This window comes from Marmota flaviventris, chromosome 11 (assembly GCF_047511675.1).
Source record: "Marmota flaviventris isolate mMarFla1 chromosome 11, mMarFla1.hap1, whole genome shotgun sequence".
Taxonomy (NCBI): Eukaryota; Metazoa; Chordata; class Mammalia; order Rodentia; family Sciuridae; genus Marmota; species Marmota flaviventris.
The window spans coordinates 8563459-8583624 of record NC_092508.1 but is presented as its reverse complement, the minus strand read 5'-3'; the positions used below and the strand labels follow the sequence as shown (position 1 = coordinate 8583624).

Sequence of the window (20166 nt, the reverse complement as noted above, 5' to 3'; positions counted from 1 at the left end):
ACCTGCCTTTGGATTTGTTGCATTTCCTTTGATCTACATTTTTTTCCAAATATATATATGTATGTGTATATATATATATATATATATATATATATATATATATATATATATATAATTTTTAAAATCCATTTGTCAATGGACACTTAAGGTGTTTCCTTCCTATGTTGTCACTGTCGTGAGTCATGCTGCAGTGAACATGGGCGTCCAGGAATCCCTTTAACATGCAGATTTGACTTCCTTTGCATATATATCCAAATATGGATGGGTTGGTTGCTGGGTCATATGGTAGTTTTATTTTTAATTTTTATGGGAAACTCCATTCTTGCTTTCCATGATGGCTACATGAATTTCCATTCTCACCAACAGTGAACAAGGGCTCCCCCTCCTTCAAATCCTTGCCAACACTTTTTATCTCTTGTCCTTTTGACACTAGCCACTAGCGGTCCTAACAGGTATGAGGCGGCACCACACTGTGGTTTGAGTCTCTGTTTACTGATGTCAAGCTTTTTTTATATAGCTGTTGGCCATTTGTATATCTTCTTGGGAAAATGCTTCTTCAGGTTCTTTGCAAACTTTGAAATGTGATCATTTGTTGTATTGTTCTATTGTATGAGGTCCTTATATACTTTCAATATTCACCCTTTACCAGACACAGGGTTTGCAATACTTTCTCCCTGTCTGTAGGTTGCTTTTTCATCTTGTTTTCTTTGCTGTATGGAAGGTTCCAGTATGGTGTAATTTTTCTTTATTTTTTCTTTTGTTGCTTATGCTTTGGTGTCTTACACAAAAATCTCATTGCTAAGACCCATGCCAAGGAGCTGCTTTTCTATATTTTCTTCTAGGATTCTTGTGCCTTCAGGTCTTACATTCATGATTTTAATCCATTTTGAGTTAATTTTTGTGAGTGGTACAAGATAAAAGTCCAGTTTCTTTCTCTTTGTTTTTCCCCTGTGGATATCCGGTTTTATCAGCACCATTTGTGGAACAGATTATCTTTCCCCGAAGTGTGTTTGTGGCAATGTTGTCAAGTATTATCTGACTGCACATTTCTGGCACTATCTCTAGTGCCACTATCTCTAGGCTCTCAACTGTGTTCCTCTGGTCTATGTCCCTGATTTTATGCCAGAAACATGCTTTTTGATCACCATAGCTATGTGATACAGTCTGAGATCAGGGGATGTGGTGTCTCCAGCTTTGCTCAGAAATTTCTCAAGATTACTTTGGTTTTTGCTCTCTTCTGTGTTTCCATTACAAATCTTGGAATTGTTTTTCTATTTCTACAAAATGCCATTGGAATTTTGATTGGGATTGCTTTGAATCTGTAGGTCACTTCAGGTAGTATGGACATGTTAGCAATATTTATTCTTCCAACCATGAACACAGCATTATTTATTTATTTATTTCTGTCTTTTTCAGCTTCTTTTATCAATCATAGACTTCAGTACAAATCTTTCATTTTTTGGTTTAATTTATTTTTAAGAGTTTTATTTTTTAATTTTTTTTTGCTATTGTAAAAGAGATTGCTTTCTTAATTTCCTTTCCAGATAGTTCATTGCTAGTGTACAGAAACACAACTGATTTTCATATATTGATTTTGTATCCTGTAAGTTTATGAATTTGTTTATTAGTTCTAACTGGTTTTTTTCTGGAGTCATCAGGATTATATATATATAGTCACGTAATCTACAAATAGAGTTTTACTTCTTCCTTTCTGATTTGCATCCTTTCCTTTCTTTCTCTAGCCTGATTCCTATGGCTAGGACTTCCAGTACTGTTTTGAAGAGGTAAGTGAGAGTGAACACCTTTTCTTGTTCATTACCTTAGAGGAAAAGTTTTCAGCTTTTTGTTCTTGAGGATGCTAGCTGTGGACTTGTCCTATATGATCTTTATTATATTGAGATGCATTCATACTATACCTGATGTTTGAGAATTTTTACCATGAAAGGCTGTTGAATTTCATCAAATGTTTTTTCTGTAACTGGTGAGATAATGGTGTGAGCTTTGTCCTGCATTCTAGTAATGTGAGGTATCACATTTATTGATTTGCATATATTGAACCATCCTTGCATTTCTTGCATCCCTGGAATAATGGTAATCGGTCCTTTCAGCGTGCTTTTGAATTTGGTTTGCTAGTGTTTTGTTGAGATTTTTTAACTTGTTTTCATCAGGGAATTAGCCTGAAGTTTTCTTTTCTTGAGGTATTTATCTGGGTTTGGTATTAGAGCAATGCTGATCTTTTTAGGAAGTGTTGTCCCCCAATTTGATTATTTTTTTTCAGCATTTGAGAAGAATTGGTATTATGTTAAAAGTTTGGTAGAAATCTCCAGTAGAGCTATCTGGACCTGGGGTGCTGGTGTTGTTATCATCGTTTTGTTTTTTTGTTGTTGTTTTTTTTTTTTTTAATTTTTTATTGTTGGCTGTTCAAAACATTACATAGTACTTGATATATCATATTTCACAATTTGATTCAAGTGGGTTATGAGCTCCCATTTTTACCCCATATACAGATTGCAGAATCACATCAGTTACACATCCATTGATTTACATATTGCCATACTAGTGTCTGTTGTATTCTGCTGCCTTTCCTATCCTCTACTATCCCCCCTCCCCTCCCCTCCCCTCCCCTCCCCTCTTCTCTCTCTGCCCCCTCTACTGACATTCGTTTGTCCCCCTTGTATTATTTTTCCCCTTCCCCTCACTTCCTCTTGTATGTACTTTTGTATAACTCTGAGGGTCTCCTTCCATTTCCATGCATTTTCCCTTCTCTCTCCCTTTCCCTCCCACCTCTCATCCCTGTTTAATGTTAATCTTCTTCTCATGCTCTTCGACCCTACTCTGTTCTTAGTTACTCTCCTTATATCAAAGAAGACATTTGGCATTTGTTTTTTAGGGATTGGCTAGCTTCACTTAGCATAATCTGCTCTAATGCCATCCATTTCCCTGTAAATTCTATGATTTTGTCATTTTTTAATGCAGAGTAATACTCCATTGTGTATAAATGCCACATTTTTTTTTATCCATTCATCCATTGAAGGGCATCTAGGTTGGTTCCACAGTCTAGCTATTGTGAATTGTGCTGCTATGAACATCGATGTAGCAGTGTCCCTGTAGCATGCTCTATTTAGGTCTTTAGGGAATAGACCAAGAAGGGGAATAGCTGGGTCAAATGGTGGCTCCATTCCCAGCTTTCCAAGAAATCTCCATACTGCTTTCCAAATTGGCTGCACCAATTTGCAGTCCCACCAGCAATGTACAAGTGTACCCTTTTCCCCACATCCTCGCCAGCACTTGTTGTTGTTTGACTTCATAATGGCTGCCAATCTAACTGGAGTGAGATGGTATCTTAGGGTGGTTTTGATTTGCATTTCTCTGACTGCTAGAGATGGTGAGCATTTTTTCATGTACTTGTTGATTGATTGTATGTCCTCCTCTGAGAAGTGTCTGTTCAGGTCCTTGGCCCATTTGTTGATTGGGTTGTTTGTTCTCTTATTGTCTAATTTTTTGAGTTCTTTGTATATTCTGGATATTAGGGCTCTATCTGAAGTGTGAGGAGTAAAGATTTGTTCCCAGGATGTAGGCTCTCTATTTACCTCTCTTATTGTATCTTTTGCTGAGAAAAAACTTTTTAGTTTGAGTAAGTCCCATTTGTTGATTCTAGTTATTAACTTTTGTGCTATGGGTGTCCTATTGAGGAATTTGGAGCCCGACCCCACAGTATGTAGATCGTAGCCAACTTTTTCTTCTATCAGACGGCGTGTCTCTGATTTGATATAAAGCTCCTTGATCCATTTTGAATTAACTTTTGTGCATGGCGAGAGAAAGGGATTCAGTTTCATTTTGTTGCATATGGATTTCCAGTTTTCCCAGCACCATTTGTTGAAGATGCTATCCTTCCTCCATTGCATGCTTTTAGACCTTTTATCAAATATAAGATAGTTGTAGTTTTGTGGATTGGTTTCTGTGTCCTCTATTCTGTACCATTGGTCCACCCGCCTGTTTTGGTACCAATACCATGCTGTTTTTGTTACTATTGCTCTGTAATATAGTTTGAAGTCTGGTATCGCTATACCGCCTGATTCACACTTCCTGCTTAGCATTGTTTTTGCTATTCTGGGTCTTTTATTTTTCCATATGAATTTCATGATTGCTTTCTCTATTTCTACAAGAAATGCCGTTGGGATTTTGATTGGCATTGCATTAAACCTATAGAGAACTTTTGGTAATATCGCCATTTTGATGATGTTAGTTCTGCCTATCCATGAACAGGGTATATTTTTCCATCTTCTAAGATCTTCTTCTATTTCTCTCTTTAGGGTTCTGTAGTTTTCATTGTATAAGTCTTTCACCTCTTTTGTTAGGTTGATTCCCAAGTATTTTATTTTTTTTGAAGATATTGTGAATGGAGTGGTTGTCCTCATTTCCATTTCAGAGGATTTGTCGCTGATATACAGGAATGCCTTTGATTTATGCGTGTTGATTTTATATCCTGCCACTTTGCTGAATTCATTTATTAGCTCTAATAGTTTCTTTGTAGACCCTTTTGGGTCTGCTAGGTATAGAATTTTGTTGTTGTTTTGATAGGAGAGTTTTAGTTACAGATTCAATGTCCTTACCTGTTATTGGTCCACTCAGATTTTCTTTTTTTCTTGAGGTACTATAGGCTGTTTTTCATATATATATATATAGTGTGTGTGTGTGTGTGTGTTGCTAGAGATCAAACTCAGGGCCTAACAAATGCTAGGCAAGCATTCTTCCACTGAACTACATCCCCAACCCTGATAGTCTCATGATCCTTTGCATATTTGTGGTACCAGTTGTAATGTTTCTTCTATTATTTATACATTTATTATTTGAATTCTCTCTCCTTTTTTGTTACTTCAGCTAAATGTCAACTGTGTTTACCGTCTCAAAGAACTAACTCTGGTTGGTTTGTTTTTAAATTATCTCTGGTCTATTCTCCATTTTTTTCCCTTCTGTCTGGTTGCTTTGAACTTTGTTTTACTTCCTTGAGGTATAAAGTTAGATGGCTCATTTGAGATTTTTTTTTTCTGTCTTACTGAAAAATTTTATAACTATTAATGTTCTCTCAGGATTACTGTTGCTGTATCCCATAAGCTTCAGGTTGTTCTGTTTCCATTTTTGCTTGTCTCAAGGTATTTTGTGCCAGGTGGGGTGGCACATCCCCGGCTAGCCCCTTGGGAGTCTGAGGTGGGAGGATCCACACTGGAGCCTGCGAGTTTGAGACCAGCCTGGGCAACATATTGAGACCCCATCCCCACCAGCCCCCTAAAGTTTTGGTTGTCCTTTTGGTTCCTTTGGTCTTGCTGCTTTCCAAAGTCTATGAATTTTGACAGTTCCATTTCAGTGTTCTTTGTGTAGACATTTTGGGTTCTACCTATTTTGGGACCTTTGGACCTCTTGAGTCTGGATGTCCATTTCTTTCCCCAAATTTAGGAAAATTTAAGCCATTATTTACTATTTGTTTTAAGTTGACAAATAATTATATATTTATGGAGTACCACATGATGCTATGATATTTGTATATATTATGAGATGACTATTTTTTTAAAGAAATTGATGTCTCTCTCTCTCTCTCTCTCTCTCTCTCTGTCTCTCCCTTTCTCCCTCCCTCCCTCCCTCCCTCCCCCTCTCCCTCTCCCCCTCACTCTTCTCTCTTCTCCTTCTGGACTTCCCATAATGTGTATATTGTTTTACCTGATGGTGTTTCATAAGTCTAATAGGATTTATGAGAAATTATTTTTATTATTTCTTTCTTTATCCTCCTGTGACTGGACAATTTCAAGTGACCCGTCTTCAAGTTCAGATAATTTCCTTTGTTCAACTGAGTCTGCTGTTGAAGCTCTTGAGACATTTTCTTTTTCAGTCACTGTATTCTTAGCTCTAGGATTTTTAAAAATGACTTCTGTTTCTTTGTTAAAGTTCTCATTTTGTTCATGTATTGTTTTCCTTCTGTGCCTTCTTTAGGTCACTGAAGATTATTCTGAATTCTTTGTGAGTCCGTTCATAGGTGTCTATTACTTTAAAGCCGGTTTCTGGAGTTTGTTTCCTTAGGTGCTGTCCTTTTTTCTAATTATTCATGATCCTTATGTCTGAACATTTAAGGAAGCAGTAACCTCTTCCAGTCTTTGTAGATTTGCTTTTGCTCTGGTGTGGGGAAGGGCCAGGGCTGGCCCTGTAATCAGGTGTGTTCGCAGTCAGAGCTTCACACTCAGGTGGAGTCCTTGGCTGGGTTCCCCTTTGCACTGGGGCAGCTGGCTGTGCTCCGAGATCAGTTGGGGTTACTCTCAGCCCTGTCTGGGGAGCATCACACACTGTAACCCACAACTTGTGCTTGCTACATGGGCTCCTTAGTCAGATGGTGTCACTCTCCAGGCTTCCTGGTCAGACAATGCTGAAAGCTCTGCCCAACATTTGTGTGTGGTCACTGGCTGGGCTACGTCATTGAGTGGGGCTATAGGTCATGCTTCTAAATGGGGCAGGATCATGGGCTGAGCTCTCTGCCAGAGCATGACTGCAGGATGTGCTCAGCGTCCAGACAAGGATGCAGGCTTGGCTGGGGGCCACATGCTGTACCCCACATGGGAAGGAGTTGCTGGGTTGGTTTCTTGCTGTGCAGTTCATAGGCTGGCCTCTGAGGTTGGACAAGTTCACAGTTGGTGCTCTTTGGTTTGGGGAACTAGAGGCTGTGCTCTGCTGTTGGGCACAGTCATTGGTTTGTTTACTTGTCCAGACAGGGGCATAGGCTGGGTTCTGAGGCTGGGCATGGTCACTGATTGGCTTCTCTGGTCTACTTCATATGTAGGCAGATTGCCAGCTTGGCTCCCTGCCCAGGAAAGGCTGTGGGCTGGGTTATAACAAAGTGCAGGGTCAGTGTCGGGGCTCTCTGGTTACTTCATATGTAGGTAGGTTGCCAGCTTGGCTCCTTGCCCAGGTGATGCCATGGGCTGTGCTCTGGGGCTGGATGGGGCTCTTATTGGTCTGCTTAGTTGGGTGGACCCAGAGGCTATCTTCTGAAATCAGGCGGGTCCCAAGCCTGGCTGCCTGCTCTGGCCGGGCTAGACTGCTGGCTAGGAACCTAATCTGGGCAGAACTGCTGAGCATGCTCCCTGGACAGACAGTCACAAGTGTGGCTCTACAGGTGGGCAGAGCCACTGAAGGGCTTTCTGATAGAGTGCCTCTGATGGCAGGAACCTGGTGCTGTCACCAAAATGGGATGCCTGCACCCTCTGTTTCTGAATGACCCCAGTGGTCTAGCCTGTTGATTCCTCCAGAATTCCCCACTGGGCAAGACAGGAATGACCTCCCTGAAAGCACCTCAGCATTCTGGGGGAGCTAGATGTCCTCCTCAGGCTCTGTTTTTACCCACTGAAGAAACCTTAGCCCAGGAGTCCCCTGTTGGAAGGAACAAAGGCAGCCTGGGGAGGAAGCACCAGAGTCAACACGAAACTGCTCCTCCTAACCATCTAGTGTGACTTTTCTTCTTTTTCCTGTAGTCAAAGGGGGTTGGTTCAGCCCACACCCCAGGTCTTTCCTGTGGATAGCTGCTAGTTGATTTTCCTGTGATGGTAACTAAAGCCAGAGACTTCCTCTTCTGCCATCTTGCTGATGCTGGGCCCTCCGCTGGTCTTGGGTCTTTTCATTCTGGGGAATTTTTTTCTTTGTTTTATTTGATTTCCTTATTTTTGTACTTTCTATTCTCTCCTGAAATTCCCGTTTGTGGAATGCTAAAGCATCTTACGCAGTGTATCTTTGTCTTTCACATTTTCTATACTTTCCCCTGCATTCCAGAAAGAAAATGTGGCTCATTGACTTACTCTTCAACTGAGTCTACTCAACTATTGGGGCACCCACTTTTATTTTTTAATAGCTTTCCTGGAGGTTTGGCTTACATGCTGTAGAATTCACCTGTTTTAAGTGTACAATTCAGTGGGGTTTTGTGTTGTTTGTTTATTTGTTTTGTAAATGTGCAGATTTGTGCAACTGTCACTAGTTTAGAACATTCTCATACCACCCACCCCCCAAATTCCTCATGGTTATTTGCAGTAAATTCTTATTCCTCTCCCCTGACCCTAGGCAACCAGGAATATAATTTCTATCTCTATAGGTTTTCTTTTCTTGGACATTCAAATCATACATGGTGTAGTTTTCTGTATCTGGCTTTTTCTTTCTTTTTGTGGGGCATGGGGAGGTACCAGGAATTGAGCTCAGGGGCACCCAAGCACTGAGCCACATCCCCAGCCCTTTTTGTATTTTATTTAGAAACAGGGTCTCACTGAGCTGCTTAGGCCTGGTGTTGCTAAGGCTGATTTTGAACTTGGCGATCCTCTTGCTTCAGCCTCCCAATAATCATAACACTTTTGAGGTTCATCTTTGTTACAGGATACAGTTGCTTTGGTTGCTTTTTATTGTTGAATAGTATTTTATCCTATGGCTCTACCAATTTTATTTATCCATTTATCAATCAATGGATATTTGGGTTGCTCTCACTTTTTTGGCTATTGATAAGGCTCCCATGAATATTTGTATGCAAGTCTTTGTACGGAAATATGTTTTCATTTCTAAGAGGATGCATGGGAGTGTGGAATTGTCAAATCATTCAATAACATTGTGTCTAACATTTTAAAAATTATCTAACATTTAAAAAATTAGATCCTGTAGAGGCTGCAACTAACACAACATTTTCAAAGGATCATCTTACACTCCCACCAGCACTATGGAAACACTACAGCCTTGCCAACACTTGTAATTTTATGTCTTTGAGTGTAGCCATTCTGTCATGTGTATTGATGTCTTATTATAGTTTTGTTTTTTCCCTGATGAATAATGATATCGAACATCTTTTCACAATTGTATTGCTTTCCATTTATATTTTTGGAAGAATATCTATTCAAATCATTTACCATTTTTAGATCCTATTGTCTGTCTTCTTATTAGTTGTAAGAATTCTTTGCATAGGGGTACCCGTGCCTGTCTCCCTGGGCCGAGGCTAGATGCTGTTGTTATGATCGAATTCGGGACCCCCAAAAGACCACCAGAGACCAAGATCGATGTAAGGAGCAAAGAGGCGTTTATTGAGAGCTAGCTCGCTCCTCCACGCGCACACAGCAACTGGTGACGCTGAGAGGCCCAGAGCCCAGGGCTTGCAGCAGTTTTATACACTCTTTGGGGAAGGCAGGGACTTCACATATATCATAGCATCTCCTAGCAAATCATCACACACCACGGGAAAATCATAAAACAACTCTAAAACATGATTAGCACAGTCACTGACAGGAACAAGTTGGGTAGGGGTGATTGGTTACTACAAGAGGGGGATTCATTTGAACTGATTGGTTTAAGCCAAGAGGGGTGTTCGTGCTGAACTACATGGTTTCCCAACACCATAAACTACTGGGAGGGTCATCTGGCTTCCCAGGTACTTCCCTGTCTCATGCTGATTGGTGGTTGCTAGGGGATTGCTATGGGTCCTCACCTAGCCTGACTGAGTCAGGGACACCTGGCGCCGAAGATCTCTCCTGTTATTTGTAGATAAACAACTAATCAGGGTGGGCATGTGCCTAGGAGTGCTCTGTGGGTCTTTCCAAGGACAAGGGTCACTCCTCCCTTCCTTGGACAGGCTTTGCTCTGAGGCTGGGTTCTCACTGTGTTCTGCCCTCTGCCCACTACTGTGGGCTTCCTGAGTGGTCTCCTGACCTCTCCGTGTACCTCTTGCCCTGATGGGTTTGCTGACATCTCAAGACCGCTGGATTCTGGAGTGAATTCTGACAATGACCACAGTCTTCTTGAACAAAGAAGATGATTAGGCTACTGCAGAATCTCGAGTCTCTACGGGACCTTCCTTTCTTTTTACAAATTCTTTTAACTCATTTGGAATAATACTGAGTGAGTAGTGAGCTCCTTCATAGCCAAGTTCTTAAGACTAACTGCAGAGTTTCACCTTTAAACTTTTTTCAAACGCCTAATGGCTTCCTAGGGGCGGGTGTAGAAGTATTCGCACTTAAAGCTTCGCATGTTCACCGAGAACACAGTCCTGTCTTCAGTGTTGTAAGGGTTGGTCTGGGTTTAATTCAGTCACATCATGTGGCATGTAACCAGGAGAGGTGAGGTGGTCAGATCCTGTGGAGGCTGCGACTAACACCAGCTGTACAGAAGAGAGTCCTCGGTCTATTGGCTGTACACATGTTAGTTTTTAAACAGTCTTTTCCTGACCTTTGAAACGCTGCACTGCGGTCAGCAGGTCGAGGGTCACACAGGAGGTAGCATGGGATGGTGAAAAGCCTATGTGCACCACCTCTTGAGCACCCTCAGATAGGAGTCTTTCAAGCCTGTTTTCTTTAAATATATATATATATATATATATATATATATATATATATTGTATTAGGTATGCTGTGTCCACAACAGTTGCTTTCATAATGCTTGGGACTGACTTAAATGCTTTGGCCACATCAGTGTGACATCTACTCACCCTACACACTCCGTCATTGGCGGCAGCATTTCAGACACAGCGGAGGACCAAACAAGAACTCTTGCCTTTGTAGAGATTGTTCGGTCATTGCTGTTCCTGTTAAAAATCTAATTGTTATTAAACAAAGAAGACGGGATCTAATGGTTATTCAAATCCAACTGTTTCTGATCCAGGGGAGCTCAGGGGGCCTTTAATCAGAAAGGCCACCCACCCACGGTGGCATCTCTGTATACTTTGGGACCTCTTCGGGTCGCCCTTACAGCTCTCCACTGTGGACACCAGAAATTGGCTGGACTTGAAAGCAGTGGTACTGGACGTCTGTGAACTGTGTGAGGTAGTCCCCTCCCTGGGATCCAGGCATAAGATCCAGGCAACTCAACACCCTCTGCCTTTCAGCACGGTGCTCAGGGTTAGGGTCAGGCCTGGAGGTGCCCTTGGTGATCAGTTGGCCTGGTCACTCTTAGTCGTGGCTTCAGGGTGGTGGTGCTCTGCATAAAGAGAACGTTCTGTGGAAGGTGTGGTGGGATCATCAGGAGGAACAAAAATGGGATTATACTGGGTTTACCAGATGATGATGACCTATTTTTCTGCTGCTAACAATTTTATCTAATAAACATTTACTTACATAGCTGGGGAAAAAAAGAATTTTTTGCCTATCTGGGTATGTGGCTTATTAGAGATATAACTGACTACTGTTTTCTCCCTGACTCTATCTGGTCTTTCATTTTCTTAGTGCCTCTGAAACACAAAATATTTAAATTTCATTGAATTTCAATTTATTCTTCTTTGGACCATGCTTTTGGTATTTGTAGTTAAATTTATATGTAAACCAAAGCCACAAAGATTTTGGTTTCCCAGATGGAGCATTCATTCATTCTGATACGTTGTACATAATTTTTGGGTCCCAGGGGAAAAAAGTAAGAGGGATATCCTTGTCTACAAATTACTAAGAATTTCAAAACAGAGCAGAGCATGAAACCAAACACAGGACCTAGGTGACTGCATACAGCGCACACCTGTGAGGCTGACTCTGCTCTCACATTGAGGTCTGTGATCCATTTTGAAGTGAGTTATGTATATGGTGTATGAGGGGAAGGTCTAAATTAATCTCTTCCACGTGCAGATATTCAATTATCCTAGTTTGATTTGCTGCAAAGACTATCTTTTCCTCATGTGTTTCTGAAAATCAGTTCATTACAAACATCAGGATTTATAGCTGTAATGTCAACTCTGTCCATTGATTTTTATTTGCCTTTACATCCATCCTAAAACTCTCTTGATTCATGTAGCTTTAAAATTAATATTAAAAAAAGTATAAGTCCTCCAACTTTGCTCTTTTTCAGGATTGTTTTGGCTATTCTTTTGCCTTTCAACATAAACTTTACGATCAACCTCTCAATTCTTGCAAAAAGCCTTTAAGAGAATTGCTTTGAATTTATAGGTCAATTTGAGGATAATTGCCATCCTAACAATATTGAATCTTCCAGTCCATGAACATGAATGTATCATTTATTGATAGCCTTATTTTATCTTTGCAACGTTTTATAGTTTTCAGCATACAGTTCTTGTTTGTAAGATTCATTCCTAAAATATTTAAGCTCTTGCCTTCCTTTGTTTTTGAATTTGAAAACTCAACTCTGAAATGTTTAAGTTTCCTAGTCGATTGTTGTTTTGATTTGAATCCTAAATGTCCCCCAAGGCTCCTGTGTTGCTCCGTAGCTGATGCCCTGTTGGGAGACAGCGAACCTTTCAGGGTGGGCTTTAGGGGAAGGAATTCAGGTGTGAAATTGAAGGGGACATGGGGGTGCTGGTCTCTTCCTCTCTCTTATTTTTGCTTCCTGGCAGTCATGAATTGAGGAGCTTTGCTTCCCTGCTTTCTCCCCGCCATGATGTGCTGCCTCACCACAGGCTCCAAAGCAACAGGGCCAAGCGACCATAGGCTAACACTGCTGAAAGTATGTCCAAAATAAACCTTTCCCCTTTACAAGTTGATGACCTCAGGTGTTTTGTCACAGTAATAGGAAGCTGATTAATATCATCGTATTAAAAAAAACAGTATCATGTCAAAGATGTGGGAGTATGAAATATACTTAAAGTCTTGTTCTTTTTTGCTGTAATGTTTCTATTATTTCCTTTTTTATTTATAAAGAAAAAATAGTAAAAGAAATATCGCCAGATACCTAGATGGAAGCCTGGCACTGTTCACTACACTTCTTGTCAACAGCCTTGGGTGGTAACATTCATTCATTCTGAAAATTTACACACAAATAAAAGAATATATTAGTTTGACTTATGTAAAAATGAAATCATGTTATGTTAATCTGAACTTTATGTTTTATTCAACAACAACAACAACCAAAAAACTATTACAATCCATCCAAATTACTACAAATAAATAACTGTAATATTTGAACAGTGTGTGTTTACCAGAATGTTCTTAACTATTTGGTTGAATGGACAATCAAGTTGTTTTCAGGTTTGGGAGTCAGTGTTGTTGTTGCTGTTAAAACTATGCTTCAATAAATAATTGTGTATTATGGGCATCTAATTAACAAATATTGAGCACCTTGTTTATATCAAAACCAAATAGAAAGACAAAAAATAAAAAGACAAAATTCCTGCCTGTTGGCATCTGTATTTTTGGAAGAAGAGAGACAATGAATGATATGATAAATAATAAGTTAAATGAGTAATTAATTTAGTATGTTAGGGAGTTCTGAGGACACTGAGCGAGATTGGGGGGTGGAATCAGGTCAGGGTGGGGATTTGAGGTTGTGACTCTGGATAGGTCAGCCAAAGCCAGCCTCAATGAAGTGACAGTGGAACCCAGACCCAAAAGGGCAGAGGGGGTGAGTTGGCTGCATGGATGTCTGGGCAGTGAACCTGCGAGGCAGAGGAGACAGCCAATATCAAGTCTCTAGGACTGGAGTGTGCCCAGTGTCTTCAGGAAATAACTAAGAGGGGGACATGGTGAGAGAGGGGTACACAGAAGAGGAAAGAAGGCCCTTTGGAAAAAAGTGTAAGTGTCTGGCCTTTATTCTAGGAGACGAGGGAGCTATTGAAAGCTCTAGAGCTCTTGCTTCTGGAAGATGCATGTTGGATTTTTATTTCTCTAGAATAGGTTCCAAAATGGAACTTCTAGAACAATCTGTAGTATATGTCAACATTTAGGGGACATTGCCAGGCATATTCTGAAGACTGTAGTAATTCATGCTCACCAGCTTTGAAGGTCTGTCTCTCTGAATCTTTTCCCACTCAGCAGGAGGTCACTAATGAGATCATGTTTGCCACCCTAATGGGTTTGCCATTGATGGTTTAGCTTTTAAGTATTTATATGTTTGCTAGATGTTTTGATTTTCTCTTCTCTAAACTGTCTGTTTAGATCCATTTCTTTTGAGTTGCCGTTTGTTATTAATACACTAATGTCTTTATATATCAGATGTATTAACTCTTTGTCAAAAGTGTAGAAAATATTTACTGCAATGTCTCGTGATATATGGTTTAGACATTTAAATTTATTAAGGAAAATCTTCCTTGAGCTATTTTTTTAAATTTTTCTTGTCTGACTTAGATACTTCTTCTGTCATAAAACTAGTTATATTATTCTACCCGATTTTTATTGAATTTCAGATTGCAAATGCAACACCCTTTCAGGCGGAAAAGTGTTGTAAAATCCTCTCATTTACGACTAGGGAGGCAGCTCAGTGTGCTGCCTAGGATGCTCGAGGCCATGGGTTCAATTCTCAGCACTGGAAAAAGAACTTTCACACCTAACTGGGAACATTTTATATATCTCCAGTTACTTGATCTTGTTTCATTTCCTTCCTAAGCAATAGTGTTCTTCATGTAGATCTCGAATCTTTCAGATATTTATAAATATGTGTGTATTTGCTATTGTGTCTGAAGTATGGCTTCTTTTCCATTTATATTGTCTCAAATAAAAAAATCTCTAAGTTTTATAGATCTATTTTTTATTCATGATCCTTGGCAAAAGCTTTTTCCATTTTCATGGGTTTTGACTAGATTTCTATGAATATGATTACAAGGCACATAATGTTGTTTGTACAGCAATTGACTACCTATGCAAATTGCTTCATTTTGATATCTGTGCGTTAGTTAAAACTTCTAAAATATATTTAAAATAATGGTGGTAATGATAAGCAGCACCATCTTTTTTCTGTCTAAATTATTTCGTTTAATATCTACCATAATACTTGCTGATTTAGGAGAATTTGTATTGGATTGATTTCATTTCATATAGATATTTTACTAAAAACAGCTCCTGAGTCTTTGGTCAGAGTCCCTCTGAAAATCATTATGGATGTGCGTATACATCTTCTCTCTTCTATTTGTTGTAAAGTTATTTCAGGTTCTTTGCTTTACCCGTTCTCATTGTCATCATTTTTCTCATTTCTTTTAAATAAGTTCTAACTGCAAGTTTAATTTCATCTTTGACCTAACAGTGTTTTCTTCTATGAAATCTCAAGTAATTAATTTTATTTAATATGAAATCTGTGTAGCTCCTATTGATTATAACTTATTGAGACTTCTTTTGTGGCTAAGATCATGATCAGTATTTTTCAAGGATATTGAAAACGATGATGGATTATCTGTTATTAAATCACAAGATTAAGTAATAAATTATTCTTACTAATTTACCTAGAGTCTATTTATTTTGTACATTTTTTCCATGTGTGAAGAGTAAACATTGAGAGGTGAACTGTTTTCCAATGTCTATAAAACATTGGTTCAATGATCTGCTTTCTGAATTCTGCTCGGCCACTGATACGTGCACCCTTGCCTTTTGCTTTGTTTGTGGTTGCATGCTACAGCTTTGCTCCTCTTTCATTTTAACAAATTTCACATTTCCTTGTCTTGGTTGTGACTTCTATTTGGATTCAATTTTTTTGATTTTGTGCCTTTCAACATCATCATTTTTCAAATATAGTGTTATAAATGTGTATATGTATACACACACAGAGTCATGTGTGGTTCAGTAATGGGATCCATTCTGCAAAATGTATCACTGAGCAATTTTGTTGTGTGAAAACTGTAGAATACACCGAACTTACACAGGCTAAGAGGGCTCAGTGTCCACTAGGTGGTACAACATTATGGGACCACTGTCGTATGTGTAGTTCATTTTTGATGGAATGTCACTATGTGGTGCATGACTGTGTGTGTGTGTGTGTGTGTGTGTATGAGAGAGAGAGAGAGAGATATTTAGTGGCAATAACGAATGCTTTTTCTTCAAATTAGCAAAAAAGAAAAAGTTCACTTTCATAACTTGCACATTATATTTAAACACATAAATAGTACACTAGGATAAGAAAAAGAAATAATTGTTGGAAAAGAAGTAAAATCATTTTTATTTGCTGACGACATTATTATTTACTATAAAATTCAAAGGACATCTGTAAGTTCTTCAGTAGAACTAATAATACCTGAACTCAGCAAAGTCATAAATAAATGTCTAATATTTTTAACCAGTTCTGTTTCCATAAAATACAAATTATTTTAAACTAACACCATTTAAAATAGCATTGAAAAGAACAAAATAGCTAGAAATAATTTAATGAAAGAAGTGCATGACTGCTATGCTGGGAACCAAACAGTGCTGGGAAAAATAAGTGGAGAGGCATACAAGGGGAACAGGTTGGAGGCTCAATATTGTTAAGATGTCATTCTTGAAAATATGTTAATAGGCTCACTGCAAACCCCATAAAAATCCAAAGGGCTTTTCTTATAGACACTGACTAATGGATTCTACAGATACTTGGGGTGTTAGTCAGCTTTTGGTGACTGTGACCAAAATACCTGACAAGAACAACATAGAGGAGGAAAGATTTATTTGGGGCTCATTGTTTCATGGGTTTTGTCCAAGGTCAGTTGACTCCAAGTGAAACAGAATGGCATGGTGAACGCGTGGTGGTAGAGCAAAGCCACTCAGCTCATGGGACCAGGAAGCAGTGGGGAGGGGGCTACAGGAAGATATAACCCCAGAACACACCTCCAGTGACCCACCTCCTCCAGCCACGCCCCACCTGCCTACCACTACCACCCAGTCACTAATTAGTCCAATCATGTCACCTCGAACATTCCTGCATTAACACAGGAGCTTTGGGGGTCACCTCACATCCAAACCAAAACACATAGAAAACAAAGATGTGGAAAAGTCAAGACAGTTCTTCATAGATGAATTCAAGACTTTCTTTAAGCTGCAGTCTTCAAACCAAAAATGGCATTGGCATAAGAAAAGACAGATAGACCAATGGTACAGAGTAGAAAATCTAGAAATAGACATGCTTAAACTATAGATTGATTTTTGAATGTTTTTATGACCTGGTAATGGGCAGATTTCTTACACAGAATACTAATTAGCCATAAAAATATGAATAGATTGGACTTCTTCAAAATTAGGAATTTCTTCTCATCAAAGGACATAGTTAAGAAAATGAAAAGCAAGCCAAAGATGAGGGGAATCTTCACAATACGTAACTCAGACAAATATTTCTATCCAAAATAAAAAGCAAATAACTATGCATTGATAAGTAAAAGATAACCCAATAATACAAGTGGGCCCACCTCACAAAAGAAAATATATGAATTTCCAAAAAACACATGAAAATGTACTGTACATGATTAGTCACTAAAGAAATATGAATTAGAACTAGTATGAGATACCACATTACACACACTAGCATGGCTAACGTTAGAGGGTCTATTTCTAATAGTCTTTGAAAAACAGCTTAAAAAGTTGTAAAGTGCTTAAACATATTCCTAAACGACCACCCACAGTCTCTTTCCTAGGTAATGAAAACATTTTGCCATAAACAGACTTCTATAAGAACAGCAGTTTTATCCATTCCAGACTCAAACTGGAATGGATCCAAATGTCCATCAGCAGGGAGTTGGATGAGCAGATTGTGGTCGATTCACACAATGGAAAATCATTCCACAATAAAATAAAAAAATAAACACAACAGCACGATGAGGAGCACAACAGTAGACACTAAAGCAGAGACAATGTTCTTTTCCATTTATAGGAAACCCCAAATGGGCAAAATTAGCATGTGGTGATAGAAATTCCAGCAACGTTTGTCCCTGGGAAGTTGACTGTGGTCAGCTCACGGTTTGAGGGGTGAGGCATACTCTTCTGTTTTGATCTCTCCAACAGCATGTCACCCCATGACTCCTTTGCAATCTCCACTGTCTCTTTGGGGCTCGTGGGACACACTGATTGCTTTTTGAGCTCTGGGTGCATCTTCTACCACAACAGCAATGAGCACTCCTCTGTCTAGTTTTTGTCTTGAGAAGTTTTTCATCATCCTCTGCCATTTTATTTGTGTTCTGAATCTAATGCTTCATCGTTTAAGTATCTTAGTTTTAGTAAATGAGAAGATGAATAGTTCTCTTCAGTCTATGATCTTTAACCAGAAACTTTGTTCACAGGAATTTAAAATAAGGGGAGTTGGTGTTTTCATGCCCTGCTGCACATTAGGTCCTGGGAAGTGTGCACAGGTCTCTTCTGGTTTGACAAAGAAAGCTTTGGGTTTTCATAACATTTAGAAACACAGAGAAGTTGATTAAAACACTGTTATTAGAGCAATAAAATCATCAACTATGAATCAGAATTAAAGAGTCAGAGTTCAAATTATTTTCACAGGAAATGACTAATTTCTGAAATTCAAGTTGCCTAAGAAGAGTCCGTGTTCATGACAATAGCATAGACAGATTTGTAGTGAATCAACGCAGAACCTGATGTCCCAGGAAATAGCTTTGATATTCTTGGAAATTCCCAACTTACCATATTGTTATCATCATTTTTGTTACTATCATTGTCACACATTTATGAATTGATTTGTGGCATGGGATGATATTTTTCTCTTAATAGCTATAAGTCAAAGAGGGGACATCTTGTTTTTATTTTTCTGAGATTTATTCTCTTTTAGTTGTTAATTAAGATGTACTTTCAAGGTTAGATTTTGTTTTTCATTCTCTATGGATGGCCTGCTTTATCTCAATTTTGCACAAATCTAAATCTTTATTTCAGAAATAGTCTTTCTTTGCAAAGGCTTTGATCAGGGAAGGATTTTGTAAGCCTTTTAGATAAGGCTTTCATCATCTCCGTGCTTTCTTCCATTGTTTCATCCCATCTATCTGGGTAACTCTGCTCCGGACCACCTATTTAATATATGTTGGTTCTTCATAGCCCAATCTTCATGTATAAGATCCTCTACAAGCATCTCAGAATCTTGATTTCCCATGGTATTCTTTTCCCTTAGGATGTCCACAGAAGAGCAGAGTGTAGACGACAGTACCATCTATGAGGTTATATTCCATCACTTCAAAAGACACAAAGTGGAGATTTCAAATGCCATAAAAAAGACATTTCCTTTCCTCGAGGGCCTCCGTGACCGTGAACTCATTACCAATAAAATGTTTGAAGTAAGTGAAGTTTATTATGTCACAACCTGGTAAACAAGCCCCAAATTAAGTTATGCTTACCTTTCATGCAATATGATTCATACAATATAACATAAAGTAAAAATTTAAGATAATTGTAGTGAATTGATAAATGATCTTATTGAATTGATTTGTTGAAATAGCAGTAAACACAATATTTTATTTCAACTAATATCAACTTAAAATACCTAGCTCTAAGAACATTAAAATCCAATGGCAAATTGATGTGTTGTTAGAATGAATTTAAGAGTGGATGATTGCTGTTATATCTGCAACATCTTTTAACAAGTTTTCTTTTCTTTTTTGTTTTGAAGGGGCGGGTACTTCTGGAGTCTTGGAATTGGGATCAATCTTTGGTCATTATGGAGATACAGAGCACTGACTCTTTGTTTTCTCCTATGAATATGCTTTCTCGTGGCCAAGTTCATAGTAAGGAGGAATGGTCACTTGATTTCCTTGAGCCCTTCAGGCCAAGTCAGTACTGGGGGAAGTGCAGAGGTGTCCAGTCAATAGATCAGCCCTCATCACCTGATAAGTCTATTCCCAAAGCACCTTGGCCAGGCTCTTTAGAGGGCTACATGTCAGTTAACTATGAACCCACTTTCATCTTTGCTCTTTCTTACATTAAATGTAAATAAGGATGAGGAGATCAGCCTTACCATTGGGTATTTTTTAAGAGATAGGATTTACTTGTTTCATTTAGTAGCTATCCAAATGTACAAAAGTTCTGAAGCTTTACATGAGATGATACCTATGTAGAGAAATTGAAATACATTAACTATAAAATTACTTTCTAGCATTCTTTTGTAACGTAGAAGTCTCTATTTAAATTTTTCCATTCACTTCTTTTTAAAGGATTCTCAAGAGTCTTGTAGAAACCTGGTCCCTGTACAAAGAGTGGTGTACAATGTTCTCTGTGAACTGGAGAAGAAATTCAACCTGGATTTATGCGAAGCATTGTTCAGTGAGGTCAACTTGCAGGAATACCCTGATTTAATTCGTGTTCGTAGAAGCTTCGAACATGGTAATTAGATATATTACCACATTTTGAGGCCCAGGGTCAATTTTCTTTTTCAACAAGCATATCTGAAGCTTCCACCACATGCAAAAAGGTCACGTGCCATGGGCTATAGTAGTTAATAAGTCAGACATGTCAGGTGCTAATGACAGAATGGCTGTTCAGTAAGCACCACTGGACGTCTGTTCAGCTG

The 20166-nt window shown here is 38.9% G+C and overlaps 1 protein-coding gene across 17 annotated transcripts in view; it reads left to right on the top strand.

Annotated features, from left to right (window-relative positions):
- Nucleotides 1-20166, top strand: part of Sp100 (SP100 nuclear antigen) — a 99908-nt gene that overhangs the window by 17827 nt on the left and 61915 nt on the right. For 13 of the 17 annotated variants that reach the window (XM_071619566.1, XM_027941627.3, XM_071619555.1 and 10 more), the window contains exons 2-4: nucleotides 1743-1784; nucleotides 18775-18937; nucleotides 19811-19979. In XM_071619566.1, the coding sequence (XP_071475667.1) occupies nucleotides 1753-1784; nucleotides 18775-18937; nucleotides 19811-19979 (364 nt within the window). In that variant the 5' untranslated portion in view covers nucleotides 1743-1752. The remainder of the gene's footprint in view (nucleotides 1-1742; nucleotides 1785-18774; nucleotides 18938-19810; nucleotides 19980-20166) is intronic. The other 4 variants (XM_071619559.1, XM_071619558.1, XM_071619557.1 and 1 more) reach the window with 1 other exon arrangement.